General features: G+C 22.9%; 7 protein-coding genes across 7 annotated transcripts; 3 read left to right on the top strand and 4 right to left on the bottom strand. All coding sequences in view use genetic code 6, as the record gives it.

Moving 5' to 3' along the window:
• Positions 1-564: 564 nt before the first annotated feature.
• Positions 565-4,542, top strand: TTHERM_00160720 (AAA family ATPase; the record flags this gene model as incomplete). The annotated part of the gene is made up of 6 exons (XM_001009802.2): positions 565-1,561; positions 1,818-2,882; positions 3,064-3,313; positions 3,388-3,671; positions 3,736-3,938; positions 4,150-4,542. 6 exons carry the CDS (start codon positions 565-567, stop codon positions 4,540-4,542), a joined length of 3,192 nt encoding a protein of 1,063 aa, XP_001009802.2.
• A 569-nt stretch (positions 4,543-5,111) lies between these two features.
• On the bottom strand, positions 5,112-6,182 carry TTHERM_000160719 (hypothetical protein; the record flags this gene model as incomplete). Its single annotated transcript, XM_012796028.1, has 1 exon — positions 5,112-6,182. The coding sequence occupies exon 1, from the start codon at positions 6,147-6,149 to the stop codon at positions 5,112-5,114; it is 1,038 nt and encodes a 345-aa protein (XP_012651482.1). The 5' UTR covers positions 6,150-6,182.
• A 736-nt stretch (positions 6,183-6,918) lies between these two features.
• Positions 6,919-9,185, top strand: TTHERM_00160740 (hypothetical protein; the record flags this gene model as incomplete). The annotated part of the gene is made up of 4 exons (XM_001009804.3): positions 6,919-8,273; positions 8,332-8,548; positions 8,619-8,736; positions 8,917-9,185. Exons 1-4 carry the CDS (start codon positions 7,033-7,035, stop codon positions 9,183-9,185), a joined length of 1,845 nt encoding a protein of 614 aa, XP_001009804.1. The 5' UTR covers positions 6,919-7,032.
• A 942-nt stretch (positions 9,186-10,127) lies between these two features.
• On the bottom strand, positions 10,128-11,060 carry TTHERM_00160750 (SelR domain protein; the record flags this gene model as incomplete). Its single annotated transcript, XM_001009805.3, has 1 exon — positions 10,128-11,060. One exon carries the CDS (start codon positions 11,058-11,060, stop codon positions 10,128-10,130), a length of 933 nt encoding a protein of 310 aa, XP_001009805.2.
• Positions 11,061-11,956: 896 nt separating this feature from the next.
• TTHERM_00160760 (14-3-3 family protein 14-3-3 beta/zeta) lies at positions 11,957-13,460 on the bottom strand. Its single transcript, XM_001009806.2, has 2 exons — positions 12,906-13,460; positions 11,957-12,848 (listed from the first exon to the last, which is right to left on the bottom strand). The coding sequence occupies exons 1-2, from the start codon at positions 13,398-13,400 to the stop codon at positions 12,438-12,440; spliced, it is 906 nt and encodes a 301-aa protein (XP_001009806.2). The 5' UTR covers positions 13,401-13,460; the 3' UTR covers positions 11,957-12,437.
• Positions 13,461-15,064: 1,604 nt separating this feature from the next.
• Positions 15,065-15,421, top strand: TTHERM_00160769 (transmembrane protein, putative; the record flags this gene model as incomplete). Its single annotated transcript, XM_001471135.2, has 1 exon — positions 15,065-15,421. One exon carries the CDS (start codon positions 15,065-15,067, stop codon positions 15,419-15,421), a length of 357 nt encoding a protein of 118 aa, XP_001471185.1.
• A 678-nt stretch (positions 15,422-16,099) lies between these two features.
• Positions 16,100-17,605, bottom strand: TTHERM_00160770 (tyrosine 3-monooxygenase/tryptophan 5-monooxygenase activation protein, epsilon protein; the record flags this gene model as incomplete). Its single annotated transcript, XM_001009807.3, has 2 exons — positions 16,100-16,510; positions 17,264-17,605. 2 exons carry the CDS (start codon positions 17,603-17,605, stop codon positions 16,100-16,102), a joined length of 753 nt encoding a protein of 250 aa, XP_001009807.2.
• Between the last annotated feature and the right edge of the window lie 1,221 nt (positions 17,606-18,826).

Below are 18,826 nucleotides of genomic sequence, written 5' to 3'. Positions count from 1 at the left end.
AAATTAATTTTAAAATTTATCTTATTTATTAAGATAAAAATAGGTGAAAAGACTTTTCTTATTATTATTTTTGATAAATAAGCATTTTTATTCTTTAATTGATCATATTTTTTGATATATTAAATCATAATCTATTTGTTCATGTGAAGATACTTTTTCAAGTTAATATTTTGTTAATAAACAAAAAAGTAGAATTATTAATTGGCAATAATTTGCATTTAATTTTATTTTCCCCTTAGCTTTAATAATATTTTTGCTAATCTGGTGAATTTTGTTTTCAAAATATTTAGTTTATAAGTTTTGTTTGCTTAATTGTTTTTTTAAAAAACAATATCTAAAGAAAATCTAGAATATTTTGGTTGATGTTTAATAATTATACGTCAAATAAATGATTTGAACTTATATTGTATCGTTATATTGACGAATGTTGCGCAAATTAAATTAAATTATTTACTTATTAAGAAATCTTCTAAGATTCTAAACAGCTTAATAAAACTAATCATTTAATTAGTTAAATTTTTATATTTTATATTTAATATTATAGTAAGTTCGTGTAAAAAGCAAATGGCGCATAAACTCTAAGTTCGTTTTGTTGAAAAAAAGGATTGTTATATCAGTCTTCCTTTGAGAATAGGAAGCTTGACTGATTAAAACTATAGTGAATAGGCTATTTGCAGATAAGTTAGACTTACCAGATTCAATAAGGAAAAAATATATGTAGGATATGCTGCTGGAGTTTCTAAACAAGAAAATGAAATAGAAATTTCAAGAGTATTTGCATAGTGTTTAGGTTTAGAGGAGGGAGAGCCAGTTGATATTGAAATATTAGGAGCTTCTAATACAGAAGTTAGATTAGAGCTATATGTCACAAATGCAGATTATTATGAAATGGTTTGCTCGATGCAAGATAAATTTGAGCAAAATTTACTAAATTAAATTAGCGTCATTTATCCTGGTTTGAAGTTTCCTGCATATTATAGTGATAGTTAGTATGTTTTGTTTGAATTCAAAGGGAATGGCGATGATCACTCTGGTAAAATGATTAGTCCTTAAGCGGAATTAATTATTTTATCTCCTGCTGAAGAGATTTCAAAATCTAAACAATCTAAGTAGCAGAAAAATAAAAAATAAAATGAAGATTAGGAAAATGATAACCAATTTTAAGATATAGCAGATAGTGATGAAGACATAGATGATGTTGAATTCCTCCGTTTGCGCACTTGCTAAATTTATGGAGAAAACGATTACAGGTTGTATATTTCTAAAAGGGTTTTCACAAAATATAAAATAGCAGAAAATAAATTATACCGCTTAAGTATGGAGAAGATTATAAAAGAAAGCGACTATACAGATTTTAAGACATTTCTTAATAAGCAACAAAGAGCATAAAAGGTAAAAAACCCAGAAGATAAGCAACCCAACTCCAATAACTAGCAAAAGCTTAAAAAGAGTGAGTAGTGTATGATTTTGATAGGCTACAAAGAAGAAATAGAAGATGATAATCTAATATACTTTAATGAGTTTATGCAAAAAGCACTTGGTATCAATACTAAAAGCATAGGTATCTATTATTTTATTGTGTTTTCAGCTGTTAATAAAAGCTTGATTTGTTAAATTCAATTATTTTTTAAAATAATTTTTTACTTAAATTATTGATTGTAAATTGTAATAATTTAATAAAATATAAAGTTTAGTCAAAATTTTACCCCAACAACAAAAAATAAATACATTTTATAGTATTAGTGCTCAATTTAATTTATTATGAAACTATTTTTTAAAATAAAATTTAGTTTTTAAAAATATTTTTATTAAAAAAGTTTAAATAGATCTGAAATACGAATTAGATAATATCAAAGATAATAGAATACTGTCGTTGCATGATTTTATGTCTCCATCTAACAAAATAAAGCTGATATTTAGGTAGATTTATGGTTAGAATGGGAAAGAAGATTTACCAGTAGATCATAGCTTAATATTAGCCTAAATTATTAACAGATTTTAAAGAGCATAGCAAGATATATATTATACAAATTAAATTTATGTTATTAATGGAAATTACTACATTCTAAAGATCTTAGAAATAATGCAAGAATCAAAAGAAACTCTCAAGATGATTTTATTTGAGAATAATTCATCTTCCTTGCAATCTTCTTTAAATAAATCTTCTCTCAATTTGGATTCTTCTCAACAAGGATAGGCTTTGATTTCAGATACTGCAAGAGCAGCTTAAATTATATAAGAAAATCCTCAACATGCCCAAAGCATAACGAATAATTTGATTTTTGTAAGTTAGCAAGATTTCTTTTAAGATTTTCATGACAAAGATATAGTTAACATAAACAAGCTTGTCAAATCTAAACTTTCTGTGGATCCATTTTAGAAAGTGAAACTTGGTATTTATGATGTTTTATATTCAAGTGAATTAAAAAAGCTATCAGAGTTTTTAGCTTAAAAGCACTCAGACTGCAACTTAGAATAAAAAAACTAAAACTAATCAGTCATGTGTATTTAAGGCAAATCCTAAAACGGAAAAACATATACTTGTGAATATATAAAGCAAAAATACCCTGAATACTACATAGAATATCTTGATTTTGCAGAGTTATAAGAATAAGTTCTTCTCGATTATGCAAAAAATTATATCGCAACAAAAATATAAATTGCTTGCATTAAAAAGCCCTCTATATTTATATGTGATAACATAGAAAGGATGTGTAAAAATTTAGACAGAATTGACTTCTAACAATTTTAATTGATTTTAGTTAGTGAAATCATTTCAAAATACCTTAAAGATTAAATCAAAAAATATTCTCATGCAAATCCCAGAGTTAAATTTATATTCCTCACAGAGTCAAAAGAAATAATTAATTCGAACCTACCAAGTAACTAAAATTTTATAAAATAAAAATATATTTATTCAATTATTGATAAATCTCAATTAATCTATTTAAAAATTAATTATAAATTTTTCAAAATAAATTGTTTAAAAATGAAAATAAATCTTTGGAAAATTTAATTTGCTTTAAAAATTCTAAAAACATTTATAATTTTAAAAATGTATAGAAATTATTGATGTTTACATGAATCTGGAAATAGCCAACTATGCAAAAAGAAAATAACTCTTTGAATATATTCATAATACTTGCAAGATTGAAATGAACGTTGATGAATTAGGTTCATCAACAGAAAACTTCACTTTGAATGAATTCTTCATTCTGGCATAAAAAATCTACCAAGAACAAACAGATATCAACCATAATTAAATACTATAAAAAATTTCAGATCTTTCAAATAAAAGTTTTAAAAGCTCAAAGTAATAACTAAATAAATAAATCTTAAATAAAATTAAATTTTTTAAATCTTTATTTTTTTAATACAAAAAAATAGAAATTTCCCTAAATTTGAACATGTAGGAGGTTTGTTAGAAGTAAAGGACACCATTAGAGAAACCTTTGAAGTCCCAATAAAATATGACTTTTTATTTAAAAATATACCTATCAAATTACCTCGTGGTGTACTATTGTACGGTCCTCCTGGCTGTGGAAAAACATACCTAGCAAAAGCAACAGCTAATGAATTAGGTTTGAACTTTTTTAGTGTAAAAGGTCCAGAAATTTTAAATAAATACATTGGTGCATCAGAATAGGCTGTTAGAGATGTATTTGAAAAAGGTTTTTAATTTAATGATTTTTATTTCTTAAATAAATATTTTATGATTTTATATATCAAAAATAGCATATTCTGTAAGACCAAGCATTGTATTTTTTGATGAATTTGATGCTATAGTGCCTAGAAGAAACTCAGGCTCAACAGGGGTTACAGATAGAGTGGTTAATCAATTTTTATGTTACCTTGATGGTGTCGCTTCATTAGAAGGAGTTTGTATACTAGCAGCCTCAAGTAGACCAGATTTAATTGATCCTGCTCTACTTCGTCCAGTAATATAATTCAAAATATAAAATTTGCAAAGTTTTAATTATTGATTATTATTTTATTCCAATTAAATTTAATTTTTTTTGATATGAATTTTTTATTCTTTCAAATAAAATATTTTAATAATTCATAAAATTCTCATTAAATCTCAATAAAAATATTTCTAAAAATATGAATTGAATTCAAAAATAATTTATATTAATAAATAACTATTAGGGTCGTATAGATAGACATGTTTATTTAGGATTTCCAAGCGTAGAAGAAAGAAAGGACATTTTATAGATTTATGGTAAAAACTTGAAAATGGGTGATGATTTGAGCTTTGAGGATTTAATAAAAGTAACTGAAAACTTTACTTCTTCAGATATTGTTGCTTTCTTAAAAGAAATAAGAATAAAAATGGCTCATGACATGATTGAAGAAAAGAAGCAAAATGAAAACTTTGAATTTGATTTCACTTTAACTAAGTAGTTCTTTGAAAAAACATTTAAGTCTTTTAGGCCTTCTCTAAACCTAAAAGATGTTTAAAAGTTTGAGTCTATGTACAAAAAATTCTCTGATCCTAAGGCAGTCCAGGATATTTCTAAACAAAAATAGACTTTAAACTGATAAAAAGATTACTATTTAATTTTATATCTATTAATTATTTTCAATTTAAAAGCCAAATTATTTTGTAAATATGTTATTTTTCATTCTAAAACTACAAATTATCAATAAATTAAAATCTTTTAAAAATATTTAACAATTATTTTTAATTTAAAGATAAGTTTTATAAGAAAAGTTATTTCTTATTTCACTTAAAATTAATTAGTTGGTTTTATATTTTAACACTAAATTATGTAATAAATCTCAGCTTCTCTAAATCAGCTAAAAGTAGGAGCTAAGAGGGAGCACTTTTAAAATTTTTAGTTAAATGAAAGTTTTAACTTAATTTATTTTTTTTAAAAAAAGACATACTTTTTATTTAATTTTATATAATAAATAAACAAAATTTAATCTTCTATTAGTTGTTGAAAAAACTCTTGAAATAATTTTTAAGTTTTATATAAATGTTAGATACTAAAGTAAATGCATATAAAACAATGAAATAATAAATAAGAAATAATATTTAATTATATCTGTATATTTTTTAATATTATTAATAAATATGATTAAAAAATCAATTATTTTATTTTATATCATTAACATTTACATTATTTGAGCTTATTTACTAATTTTTCATTTTATTTATTAAGTTAAATTTTTTCTTTTTCCAATTTTCTAATTGTTTCATTCGCAAGATCTAATTGTTACTATAATTTTATATTTTCATCCTTAAGTTCATTAACTTAAGATATAATTAAATCTGTTTTATCTAAAAAGCCTTAATTTAAAATATTTGATTATTATGATTTATTATAACTTTCATCATCATTGTCATTATCATTGTCACTATTATATTCTTAATTTGAATCATGATAAGGAGTTGAATCTGCTTCAGCTTCTTCTTCATCGCTATCTAAAAAGTTTGCTTTTTCAATTTGAACTTTATCATTTTACTATTTTAATTAATTTTTCTTTAGAATTCCATTCTATTGATAATTTGGATTTTATTTATCTTTTTATTAGTCTTTAAAAGTTTGATTTTATTGATGATTTAGATTTTATTTAACCTTTTACTACTCATTTTTTTATCTATTATCTTAAATAATCTCATTTTGATTCTATTTTAAATGATATTAAAAAGTATTTTGATATTTTTAATTTTCTAGGTTGCTATCATTCTTTTAAAAGCCATTTTTATTAAATATATTTCTATCATCTTAGATAGGTTAATTTTTTTTTTATTCTACTTACTATTCTGATTCATCAAATATTTTATTGCCAAATCTTAAAATTTTAACAATTGACTCTACATTTTTAGCATGATATAAATTTTCGCTTTGAATTAATTCCTCAAGGAACTTTTAAAGTTCTTAATAGTTTCTAAATCTGTTTTATTAGAAATAAATATCTTGTTTCGTTGTGCTACATTTACAACCAATATAGGGCTCAGATTATTATTTTATCTCTTTCATGAAAATATAATTTTTTTTAAGCACATCTTCTAAAATATGTAAGTAATTTTTCAAACCGTCATTAAATTTCAATTAGGATTCAGGAAATATACCAACCTTTTTTTCAAATTTGTTTTTAACAAAAAAAAACTCAACTTTTGCGCTTATTTCTTTAATCATATTCTTAGCTTTTTATTAATTGTGATTTGTGTTTTATTTATTTAATTTAATGATAAACAAAAATATGAATTATTTATATTTATATGCATAAAAAACACTTTTATTAATGAATAAAATAAAATAAATTTGTTGATTTTTATACAAAATAAAATAAAAGTATTTTACTAAAATAAATTAAATTAAAAGTATTTTTTTTTAATTATTTAAAATAATTAAATAATTGTCTTCTCAAAACATTATTTATAATTTTAATAAATGTTTATATTTAGAAATTAAATAAAGTTTGTTAAATAAAGAAATATTATTAAATCATAATATAATCTATTTATGTTCAAAAAGATTTTAAAATAATGAAAATAATTTCTATTCAATTTTTAATTTAGATTTTTAAGGGAAATTTTATTTTAAATTAAAAATAAACTATTTTTAAAGTCTGCTAAATGAAGAAAGATTTTTTTGAAAATAATAAATAATGAAAACGTATTTAGTTATCTTTCAAATACTAATAAAATAATTTAAGGTAGTTCATTCCTAAATTTTATTTAGAATTTTAATGGGTATTTTGTTACGTTTTAAAATAAAACTAATTTTATAGTTTATGAAATTGAAAAAAGTTTTTTTTTTTTTTGAATACCCGAATCATGAATGTAATTTATTTGTTTATCGTTAAAAAGTATTTGTGAAGAAATGAACGAATGAATGAATTTTAAGAATCTCTACTTTGATTAATTTATGAAAAATAAATAAGTCAATAAATAAACAAATTACAAAAGTCTTTAGCGCAAATTTTACATTAACATAATATAAATATTGTTAGCTACTTACTGTTAATTTCTTACCTTAAAAATTAATAATCTAAATATTTTAACTAACTTCTATAAAAATGATGAGAGATAAATTGCAATATTTCTCAGTAGAATCGTAGTAGATACAATAACCGGGAGAAACATTTAGTAGGAGTAGAAGCTCTTAAAGTCACCACAATCGCAGTACGAGTGGGGGAAAAAAGAAAGCTCATTCTGAAGTACAAATTATAACTCCCACGAAAAAAGAAGAAAATGATATTAAACAAAATATATCTCAAATTCTTAGCCAAATTTTATAACGATCAAATAACATTCCAATAGAAACATAATAATATTTCAAAGAAAGATTCAATTTAAATTCCTCGTAGAACAACAGCTAATCTCATTAGATCAGTATTCAAGATTTATCTTCTTAGAACTAAACATAAGCATATTCATAAAATCAAGACAAATGCCATATGAAATAAAATTCGTTAGCAGAACTTTAGTAAAGAAAGGTTGCATAGTTGCAACAAATTTAATATTTAGATGAATTAATTAAGCAAGAAATTGAATAATAAAATGAAGATTAAGAACTATATGAAGTTAATTATTCTCCTTCATTTCATAAACCTGACTAGAAGCTCCAAGTACAAGACATTTTAAATAATAAAGAAAAGTTTTAAAATACTTAGTAAGAAGAGGATATTTAGAACAAAATGCATAAGAATTCTTCTTAAAAACTTAACACCAGCTCTTCTTAATCAACATCTGTATTAAATAATTCACAGATATTCAAGAAGAGAGCAGAATCAGAAGGAACATAAAGTGAAACAAAGCTAAGATATAAGTAGGAAAAGATATCTGACAGATAAATTTATAATAAAAAAGATTTAACAAGCATCAATCAAGAGAGTATTTCTCTGTAAGATGGTTTAGGAAGTGATATTAAAAGAATTAAAAAGTAAACTTAAAAAAATAAACCATTGACAGAAAAAAAAATGAATAGCCAGTAATAAGAAAGCAAAAAGACTTTCAATGAGTCTAATCAAAAGCTTACATCAACTTCAAATAGAAAATCTATATATTCTTCCACAAGTAAAGCATCTACGTCTACAAAAAGAAATATGAATTCAACAATAAGCTATTAAGAGGATGTTACTATTTATTAGAAGGTATTAAGGTAAAGACACTCATCACTAACAAGTGAAAAGTGTTCTTCAAAAAATAATAGCTCCTAAAATAGATAGTCTTAATCTACAGTGCATTTCTAATCTGTAAATAGCTAACCTAAACAAAATGGAGGTCGTTAGTATCATTATGAATCAATTAAAAAAGAGTAATTAAATAATTCATAAAAATCAATATTTTAATCATTAAAATTTTATGATAAATAGATTATTTAAAGATTTCTAGAGCTTTTCCGATTAGTTTATTTCATAAAGTGCTTCAAAAAATTAGAATAGCACAAGTAAAAATAAAAATTCTGATCAAAAAGAGAATTTGCAGCATTTGAAGGAGTATAAAAAAGTCATTTTGCAATAACAAGAATTATAAAACAAAAATTAAATAAAAAAATAACAACTTTAAAAGCAATAAGAGAAACTCAACAAAGTAATAATATAAATTATTTAAAAACTGACTTAAAAAAGATAAAACTTAAATTCATTTTTATTCAAAACAGGATATAAATTATTACAAGAAATTGAAGGATCTCGTTGAATCATTAAAAAAAGATAACAAAAGATTAGTTGAACCCCTCAACAACTAGGTATAAAAGCAAGAAGAGCAGTAAAAATTAGGTAAAATTAATATTTTTATAATTTTATTGTACTAAATTGAATAATTTATTTAGCAAAATCTATTTAATATTTATTGTTATTTTTTAAGTAATTTAAATTTATTTTTGGATTTAAAAAATATTACAAATGTTATGATAATATTTACTGGATTATTTATCAAAAAACTTTTTTTATTAATAGAAATAAACTTAAAAAAGTAAGAATTTTAAGTAAAGTAGTTAGAAAGGGAAAATCTTAGCTATTAAACTCAAATAAAAAAAGCTTTAAAAGAGCTTTAATACTGGTAAAGTAAAGATAAACCTAAAGAAGTGAGAGTTAGTCTGAATGGATCTGCATAGTCTTCTGTTTTTAGTTGTGATTAACCTTAAATTAATATAAAAATTAGTTAATCTGACATTTACAGTGCTTTAACCAGTAATATTTATAATGGTTAAACTTATAACTAATGAATGAGTGAATAAATATATTTTGTTATAAAATAAATTAAAAATATAATTATATATATAAATAAGCAGTTTCTCACACCAAGATCCAGTAAAAATTATTGAATATAGCTTTGTAAAAATTCAATTTAGTAAATACTAACATCATAAGTTATTTAAGGATCAATTTATTTTGTGAGAAAACACAGTAATTAATTAAAAGTTGAAAGTTTGTAAATATAAACTAAATGTTATGTAAATAAAATAAAAATTTTCTTTCTAAAAAACTTAAACTTTAAAACGAAATTAGAGATTTAAAATCAATAAATAAGCTCGATTAATTTAAAAAAACGATTTAAAATTCTTATGAAAATATTTAATATCTATTCTAAAATATTTATTTAACAATATCATATTAATTTTTAGTTGATTTAATAATTTTTAGATTTTAAGTTCTACTAAATTACTTTTTTATTTATTTATTTTAGTTGATATTTATTTCCTTTATAGCTTATTTATGAAAATATCCACTAAATCTATTTTTAAAAGATGAAATGTAATAACTTAAATTTGTATTAATAATCAATCAATCATAATATAATACTAAATTAGACCAATTTTTGGATTTAATTTAAAAAAATACCTACATACATACACAAGTTATTCTATTAAAGTTGCTAATTATTAAACTACTTACTTTCATTGATAGATAGATTGATACTTTGGCAAAAAACCTTATATTTGATTATTATCTATGATTCCTAGTTTTAAATAATTTTATCAATTATCTTCAGCTTATTGATTATTTTACTTATTGTTATATAAAAAGCACTGCAATTTTCATATTCTTAGCTTATTTAGGATTGATTGATTCACTTAATCATATGTTTTAAATTGAACTTTGTATATAAACTTCGAATATTGCTTTAAAGTTTTAAATAATTTATTTGATCTTTAAATATATCATTTTCAATTTTAAGTTTGAGAAGAAGAAGAATTAGCAACAATATCTTATTATTATGATTTTAAAACTTCACGCTTTCTTTCAACTTCCTTTTCAGTGTTTAACTTGAATTTTCTCTTACGAGAAACGAGATGAGGATTTTCCCAATGTTCCTTTTTAATAAATTTAATAGCTGCAGAGCTGATAGAGAATCTTTTGAAAGTAGGAGGAGGACCATCAAAGAAGACCAATCCGAGATTGCTTTAACATTTGGAGCAGCAAACTCTTTATTTTTGGGCATTTTGATTTATTTAGCTAGGAGTTGATTCTAAATTGATAAAACTTTCCTAAATTCCGTTAGTGTTTTCAACAACTTTAACTGCATTCTTTTCATGGTGCCAAAAAGATGTCATACCATTAGGGGTTTGGAATTTATGATCCCAAGTAAATAATTTAGTGCTACAAACAGTGCAGTGATAATAACCAACATCTTTTTCAAACCATTTATCACCAGTAAAAGGTCTCTCCATTCCCATACCTTAAGTAATCCAATATTCATGAGGAGTGTAATTTAATCTATTAATCTTAAACTCTTTTTAAACTACTTCTTTAATTGGCTAATCTGCATTCTTATTTGATTTTTTCTCCTAATTATTAGCTGATTGAGTTGTAGCAATAGGCTCAGCATGAACAGCAGAAGAGAAGTTATATCTCATATACTTGCTGACTAAGCTTTAGTATTTCCAAGTTTATTGAATGACGCTGCGCATAAATTCTAGCTTTATTCTATTATATTTTATAATACTTTTATATTTTTAATCTTTTGATTGACTTTACAATCCTTGCTAATATTGTGTTAAAATCAATAGAAATTTAATATTTTTTATTTATGATTATTTTTTATCCTTCTTTTTCTTTTTTTTGATTCTAAGAAGTTTCTACTTAATATCTTTCCTCATTCATTATATTCATTAAAACATATTTTTATAAAGATGTTAGTTAGTTAATTATTCTTTTCAATATAAGGATAAATCATTTATGAAAAAAAAGAAAATTTTAAATTACCTGTTGAGTATGTCAGTCATTTTATTTAAAAATTTATAAAATATTTAATAATTAAAATTTTTTTTAATACAATTTTCAAATATTAATTAATTATAGCAAATAAAATATTTAATATTTAAGAATAATGTCAACATAATTCATTTCAATATAGCAAAAAAATATAAATTTGCATAGAATTTATTTTTAATACCAAATGAAATTTTAATAAGTGCGCATTCAAGTATAATTCATCTCATTTATATACTTCAAATATTTTACAAATAAATGTAAAAATAATTTAAATTAAATTCTTTCTAAGAAAATATTTAATAATAATTTTTATTTATTTATTTATTGGCTGCTAAATCAATAGTAATTTAACTATAAAATAAAAATTTCTTTTGATTCTCTTTTTAAAAACTGTAAAATTATAAATGAATTAACAACTTTTATTCTAAACTTATGAAATACTTTATAAATAAACCTTTTGAATTTAGTAAAAATAAAAAATAAAATTTATTATAAATGAGTTAAAAATGTAATTAATTTTAATTTTTTTTCCATAACATTATTGTTAATTTTGATCAAATTGAAAATGGCTTATTAATACCTTTTGGTATTTTTATACTTTTTGTTTTTATATAATTAAAAAAAATAAGTAATTAAGTTACCCTTGATTTTGATGTGTTTTAAATAATCTTGTTAATCTGTATATCAAATTATAATTCATTTTAAGTTGAAATCTTTATAAAGTTTTAAAATTTAATTTCGGTATCACTTGAAAATAAGAAAAAAGGAAGATTTTATTTGATTAATTTATATAAATCAATATAGAAATAATAATATATTTATATATTTATAATAATAATAAAAATAACTATTAATAATAAACTTCAGCAAAGTAATAAAAATTAATACACATCAAATGCTTGTTGTGTTACTTACTATCTATCTATCCTCAGTATTTTGCTGATTATCAATTATATCTATTACACTTTTATTTTGAATACAATTAGAAACTATTTATATAACGTAATACCTCACTACTTCTTACAATTAGACTTTTGGTTATTTGATAATGCCTAATGTGGTATAGTTTATATTCTAAAATATTAATTTCCTATTTATGAGTTCCTAATAACGGAGTAGCTAAGGTGCATAATATAGTTTAATAATGGTATCTTAATATACAGTGGAAACTTTTGATGAAAAGGAAATCAAATCATTATTATATTTAAATTAATTGTTGGAAATTAAAAAGATATATGTTTTAATTGAGTATATCACTGTTTTCAGATATTCTCTACTTAAACACCATCATCTTCACCATTCTCATAGGCTGTCCAGAGTGTGATGTTATCTCTGAGAAGTTGCATAATGGAGGTGGCAACTCTGTACTAGTCTTCTTCGATGTGTTCAATGTCAGCGAAGGCGTCATTGAAAGCTTGCTTAGCTAAGTTGCAGGCCTTAGTGGGGTCGTTCATAATTTCGTAGTAGAAGACCGAGAGTTAGAGAGCCAAACTTAATCTAGTATGGTTAGTAGGATTTAATTCCTTAATGGCAATATCATAAGCTTGCCTGTAAGTTTAGAGGGAGAAGTTGGTAGCTTCATCATAGGCTTAGGTGTTGCAAGGTTAACATTCAACGATATATCTGTATTAGTTACCTTTTTTCGTTAAGAAATAGACCTTAGCTTCAGTAGACTATATATTATAAATAGAAAAGTTTTAATATATTTTATTTATATATAAGATAGATACACTTTTACTGATAAGGATATCCAAAAGTTCAAGAGAGTCATAGCAGAAGTTGCAGATTTGATCTTAAAGCTTTTTCTTGTAGTCTTTAATGAGATTTATGTGCTTAGAACCATTAGATTCTTCCTTTTGTTCAATATAAGAGAGGACTCTGTTGGTAATTCTTAAATCGGCATCTAAGACATAATTAATAGCAATAGAGAGTAATCTTCTTTCTTCAACAGAAAGTTCTTATTCAAAATTAACAACCTATTTCATGTATTCAAGCATATCTTTGAATCTTTCAGTTTATTCAGAGATCTTGGCCAAGTAGATGAGCTCTTCTCTGGTATATTTGGACATTTCTTTTGTATTTTATTTTAGTTTGAATTTTTCTTTTTATTTTTTATTTATTTTTTTATTTTTTTGATTTAAAATATATTTAAAATTTTATAAATTTCTTATTTGCCTACTCACTTTGTGCTCCTTATTTACTATTAGATTAAACAACATATTCATTTTTAATAAAATAAATAAATAGATTATTCATTCTCCATCCATTTAGATTATGATTAAAATAAATATATAAGCCAAACAAAAACAATACTTACTTATCACAAAAAAAAAATGTAATATCATAATTACTAAAAAAAGGTTAAACCACAAATAAAAAATAACTGACGATCAAAAAATCAATTAAATATGTAAATTAAATATCTTATCAAAGTTTTAATTTGCTTTCATGACAAATCTACTAAAGCATTTTTTTCAATTTGAAAAATATTTTGTTTATTTCAATCATAAAAGTTAAGGGTAATAGAAATTTTTATAGATAAAATAGCTAAATATATTATATAGTTTTAGAAAATATTACAATTTTAATATTTATTTTTAAATCAGTTATTTATTGAAAGCTATATAGAGATTTAGTTTTAGTTTTTCTCCATATTAGAAACACTTTTTAACATATTATACGTCTTCTATTACAAATTTAATTTGTTAGTTAGAGAAAAAATAAATTTGAGTATATTTAAATATAAATGAAGTAGAAGTCTAATCCTAATAATTTAATGATAATCTAATAAAATCCAATTTGGTCTTTTTTTTTCTATATAATTAAAAACAGAAGTATTTTTAAATTTTTTATGCTTTTTATAATAAATATAATTCTAATTTGTAATCTTAAGAAATAAGCATTTAAATTTAAGTATTAGCAAGTTATATAAATTTCATATTCATTTTTAATAGAATCTTTTTTATAATTTTCAATAGTAAATTTTAGCTTGTAATATAATTTAAGAATTATTAAATTGCGAAATATCCCAAAACAATGGTATGTAAATAATATTTAAGACATTTTACATATATCTTAAGCAAAATTTATTTTAAATATTATTTTTATATTAATTTTTAATGAAAAAAAACTAAATATATAACATAGTTATAACAAAAAATATGATTATTTACATAAAGGAAGTAATTAGGGGATTGATTGCTATAAAAATCAATCAATAAATTAAAATACCAATAATTAATACCTATTTATGTGATAAAAATTTATAAATTAAAAAAATTACTTAATAAAGATTTTGAGGATTCATTTGATGATTTTAATTGATTTGAATTTCCCTTTAAAAGTCTTTTGAGTATTTTTAAATAATTATAAAAATTTTAGATATATTTCAAAAATTATTTGTAAAATCAATTAAATTAAAACTTAATTGAAATTAAACTTGATATTAATTTATACTAATTATATGTTAAGCCAATTTGTTTTCATTTGATTTATGAAATGATAATTTCATTTAATTTAAGATAAATATAAATTTTTTTTTTCAATCAAGATTAAAGTGAATTTTGATCAACTTAATTATTACATACAATTTCTATTGAAGTTTTTATTTTTTTTCTTTCTAAAATTGAAATAAATAATTAAGTTACACTTTGATATTGATGTAGTTTAAAAATTCTTATTTATTAATAACCAAAACAAAATCCATTTAAATTTGGTTTTGCAATCAAAAAGTTTTTGAAATGAAATTTGGATTTGGTTTGAAAATAGAAAAGAAAGGGAGTTTTTGATTTTTTATTAATTTATATAAATTAATATAGATAAATATATATAAATTTAGATATATGTATATAATACTGATAAAAATAATTATTATAATAATAATAAACTTATGCAAAATAATAACATCTTTACACACTTCAAGCTCTTTGTTACTTACTATCTATCCTTATTGTTTGTTTTGCTGATTGTTAATTATGTTTGTAGCACTTTTATTTTGAATATTAAAATCATTTATTTGTCTTTGCTTAAATAATTTTTCAAGTGCTTCATGCTTTACTATATGAGTGATAGACGATTGAGTGATTATGAATTAGCAAAACTACTTTGGATTTTAATTTTTTGGAAGTTGATTTAAGTGCTTAATGTCTAGAAAGGTAAAAAGTGTGAACAATTTGTTATTCAATCATAATTTGAAATGGAGAAATTTGAATGGTAGTAGACAAATGACACATGTTTGATTAATTGATGGTAAAAATAAAAGTATTTATTAAGAATGGTGCTTTTATTTTAACTTTAAATGAAAGAATAATTGCTTAATTGGCTTGTTTGTTTGTTTTTTCTACCATGCGTTTGAGAGTCTGAAATAAGAATATTTGTATCAATTAGTTGCAAAGTGAAATAGTTTATTATTGTTGTTAAATATAATTTGAGTTTAATGCTAATTTTAAATTGTATTTATTTACTTATAGATAATCATATATGAGTGTTAAAAAGTTGCTCTTGGTTGGAGTTGATTGAGGTTAGTTATATTAAAATATGAAATTGACTTTTTTCTGTTTAATTGAGAAGAGCTAGTTGAATCATGAAATTGTATTTATTGATAGTTAATAATATTGGTTGATTATTGTTTGTAATTAATGATAGAATGATGATTAAATGATTCAAAGAGAGAGGTAAAGAGATAGAAGGTGAAAAAAAATAAATAATTAGATAGATAGATATCTTATGAAATGCATCTCTTTATTATAACGAATTAGACAGATATAAATGATATAGTTTAATATAGCTATCGTCATCCACAGAGGCAACATTAGATGAAGAAGAAATAATATGATTATTAATTTTAATTTAATTGCTAGAAATGAGAGAATTATATTATGGATATATGGGATATATGTTATAATTGAATATATCAGTGTTTTTTTCAGATGTTTTCAACTTGAGCATCACCACCTTCGTCGTCATTTTGGAGTTCAGAGGTCCAGAGGGTGAGGTTATCTCTGATTAATTGCATAATGGTGGTGGCATCCTTGTACTAGTCTTCTTCGATGTGTTCAATGTCAGCGATGGCATCATCGAAAGCTTGCTTAGCTAAGTTGCAGGCCTTGGTGGGGTCGTTCATAACTTCGTAGTAGAAGACGGAGAAGTTAAGAGCCAAACCTAATCTGATGGGGTGAGTGGTATTTAATTCCTTGGTGGCAATATCGGAAGCTTGCTTGTAAGCTTGGAGGGCACCGTTGGCAGCTTCGTCGTGGGTGTTGCCAGAAGCGTATTCAGCGATGTATCTGTAGTAATCACCCTTCATCTTTAAGAAGAAGACCTTAGCTTCGTTAGACTATTTATTTTAAATATAAAAGTTTTAATATATTTTGTCTATTCACATATTTTTAAAATATGATATCTGTTTAATCATGAGATATTTTGCGATTATGAAGATATTTTATATCTATTTGAAAAAAATTTTATTTGATTTTTATATTTTAGTTTTGTTAGTCCTTTTTATATAATTTATTTGTTTGTTTGAGTATCTTAGGTAGACTGATAAACTAACTAACTGACTGACTGATTAATTTGAATATTTTATTTTTTCCTTCTTGCTACTTGGTATTTCTAATTTAGAGTTATTTATTCTAAATATATTCGCTAAAAAGCTATTTGCTTTATAAAAATTGATGTAAAAATAATTGCTTAATTAGCTATCAGTCATTTGTAAGTAGCTTTGGTCTTCATTTACAATGACTGAATACTTATAACCTTAATTGAGTTATTTATTATTGGTAAAGCTTTAAGTTAGGATTTAATTTCTTTTTTTTTGTTTATCTTTTTATGTTTAATATAAATATGGATGAATAGAATTCTGTTCTTAAATCAGTTCCTATTCAAAGGATAGATACCTTTAAATGTCTTATGTACCTATTTAAAGCTAATGAGATTGTTAGTCAGTCAAACAGTCAGCTTTTGATATTATTTTTGTTATTTTCTACATCTCTAACTTGATTTGAAAAAGGTTTATCGCGGCAAAAGTATGTTTGTAATGAATGGGATACATTAAAGAAATGATGTTTTTGAAATTGAAAAATGGGTTTACGTTGCTCTTGCTAATGAGGTGGTTGTCCAAAAGTTCAAGAATATCGTTACAGAAGTTGGAGAGTTCACCTTCAATCTTTTTCTTGTAGTCCTTAAGGAGGCTGATGTGCTTAGAACCCTTAGATTCTTCCTTTTGTTCAATGGAAGAGATGGCTCTCCAGGCAGTTCTTCTGGAACCAACGGTGTTCTTATAAGCAACAGAGAGTAAGTTTCTTTCTTCAACGGAAAGTTCTTATTCAATTTTAACAACCTATTTCATGTTTTCAAGCATATCTTCGAATCTTTCAGTTTATTCGGAGATCTTGGCCAAGTAGATGAGTTCTTCTCTGGTATGGTTGGACATTTCTTTTGTATTTTATTTATTTATTTAGTTAGAGTTTTTCTTTTTCTTTTTAAATTCTTTTGATTTTTTATTTATTTTTTATTTTATTTTTCTTCCTTCAAAAAATATTTAAAATTTTTAAAATGTCTTTATTGCCTACTTGCTTTATGCCACTTATTCGCTTTTAAATTAAACCCCCTATATAACTTCTTATTAAATTAAATAAATAAATAAATAAATTATTCATCTTCCTTCATTCATTCATTTATCTATCTATCTATTTATTTCGTTCATGGAAAGCTTTCAATCATTTTTCATTGTGATTCTAATTCATAATCAATCAATCAATCAATCAAGTGATTGATTTTCAAACCAATTTGACATGTGCTGATATGATTTTTTCCCCCTGCAATTACTTCAATTTTTTTATTGCTTTCCATTTTATAAATTTCCCTCTTCCCAACCAACTCTATTTTACAGCCATTGTAAGATTTATATTAATTAATAATAACAATATACTTCCTCTTTTATAATTTGCTTGTTTAATGATTACTATTTTTGCTTGTTTGCTTATTTCTTTTCTCAATCCTTAATTATTTTTAGTATTATGCAACATGCATTCATTCATTCAGAAAACACGAGAATTTCCCCTTCTAAATTTTTCTTATGAAAGTTGAAAGTGTTCTAATATTCTTTTTATTCAAATTTACTGCTTTTTAGATTAGAATGATTAAATTTTTCTTTTCTTTCTTAAAATTCTTTTTTGTCATATTATTCAATTTCACTATATCCTGCCACCGTTTTAATTTCAAACTTACTTATTTCATTTTCCCATCTTATCAACTTCTTTAGTAAATTTAAATTTAGAAGCCACATCCTTCCTCTTGATATTTTTTCTACTTTTAATTGTTCCATAAAATATTATTGAACGCTATTAATATACCACAATCCATTCTGAACACTATTCTTAAAACCTACTGAAGCATATTTGCTATTTTATATATCAAAAATAATCCTATTAGAACTATTCTCATAAAGATACAAATCTTTCTGTAGGTTTAAATATTGAAATTGAAGATAGATAAGGTTCATAAAAATATCATTGTATGCAATTGACTAAAAAATTCTCCCATGTTACTTCCACAAATAAAAAAATCTATTTTTAGCTAATTTATTCTACTATTGAAATAGCAAAAAGATTATTTAACTACTTGACTATAATTGTAATACTTTCCTACTATT

Source organism: Tetrahymena thermophila, assembly GCF_000189635.1.
Source record: "Tetrahymena thermophila SB210 genomic scaffold scf_8254776, whole genome shotgun sequence".
Classification (NCBI taxonomy): domain Eukaryota; phylum Ciliophora; class Oligohymenophorea; order Hymenostomatida; family Tetrahymenidae; genus Tetrahymena; species Tetrahymena thermophila.
This window is presented reverse-complemented; position numbering and strand designations above follow the sequence as displayed.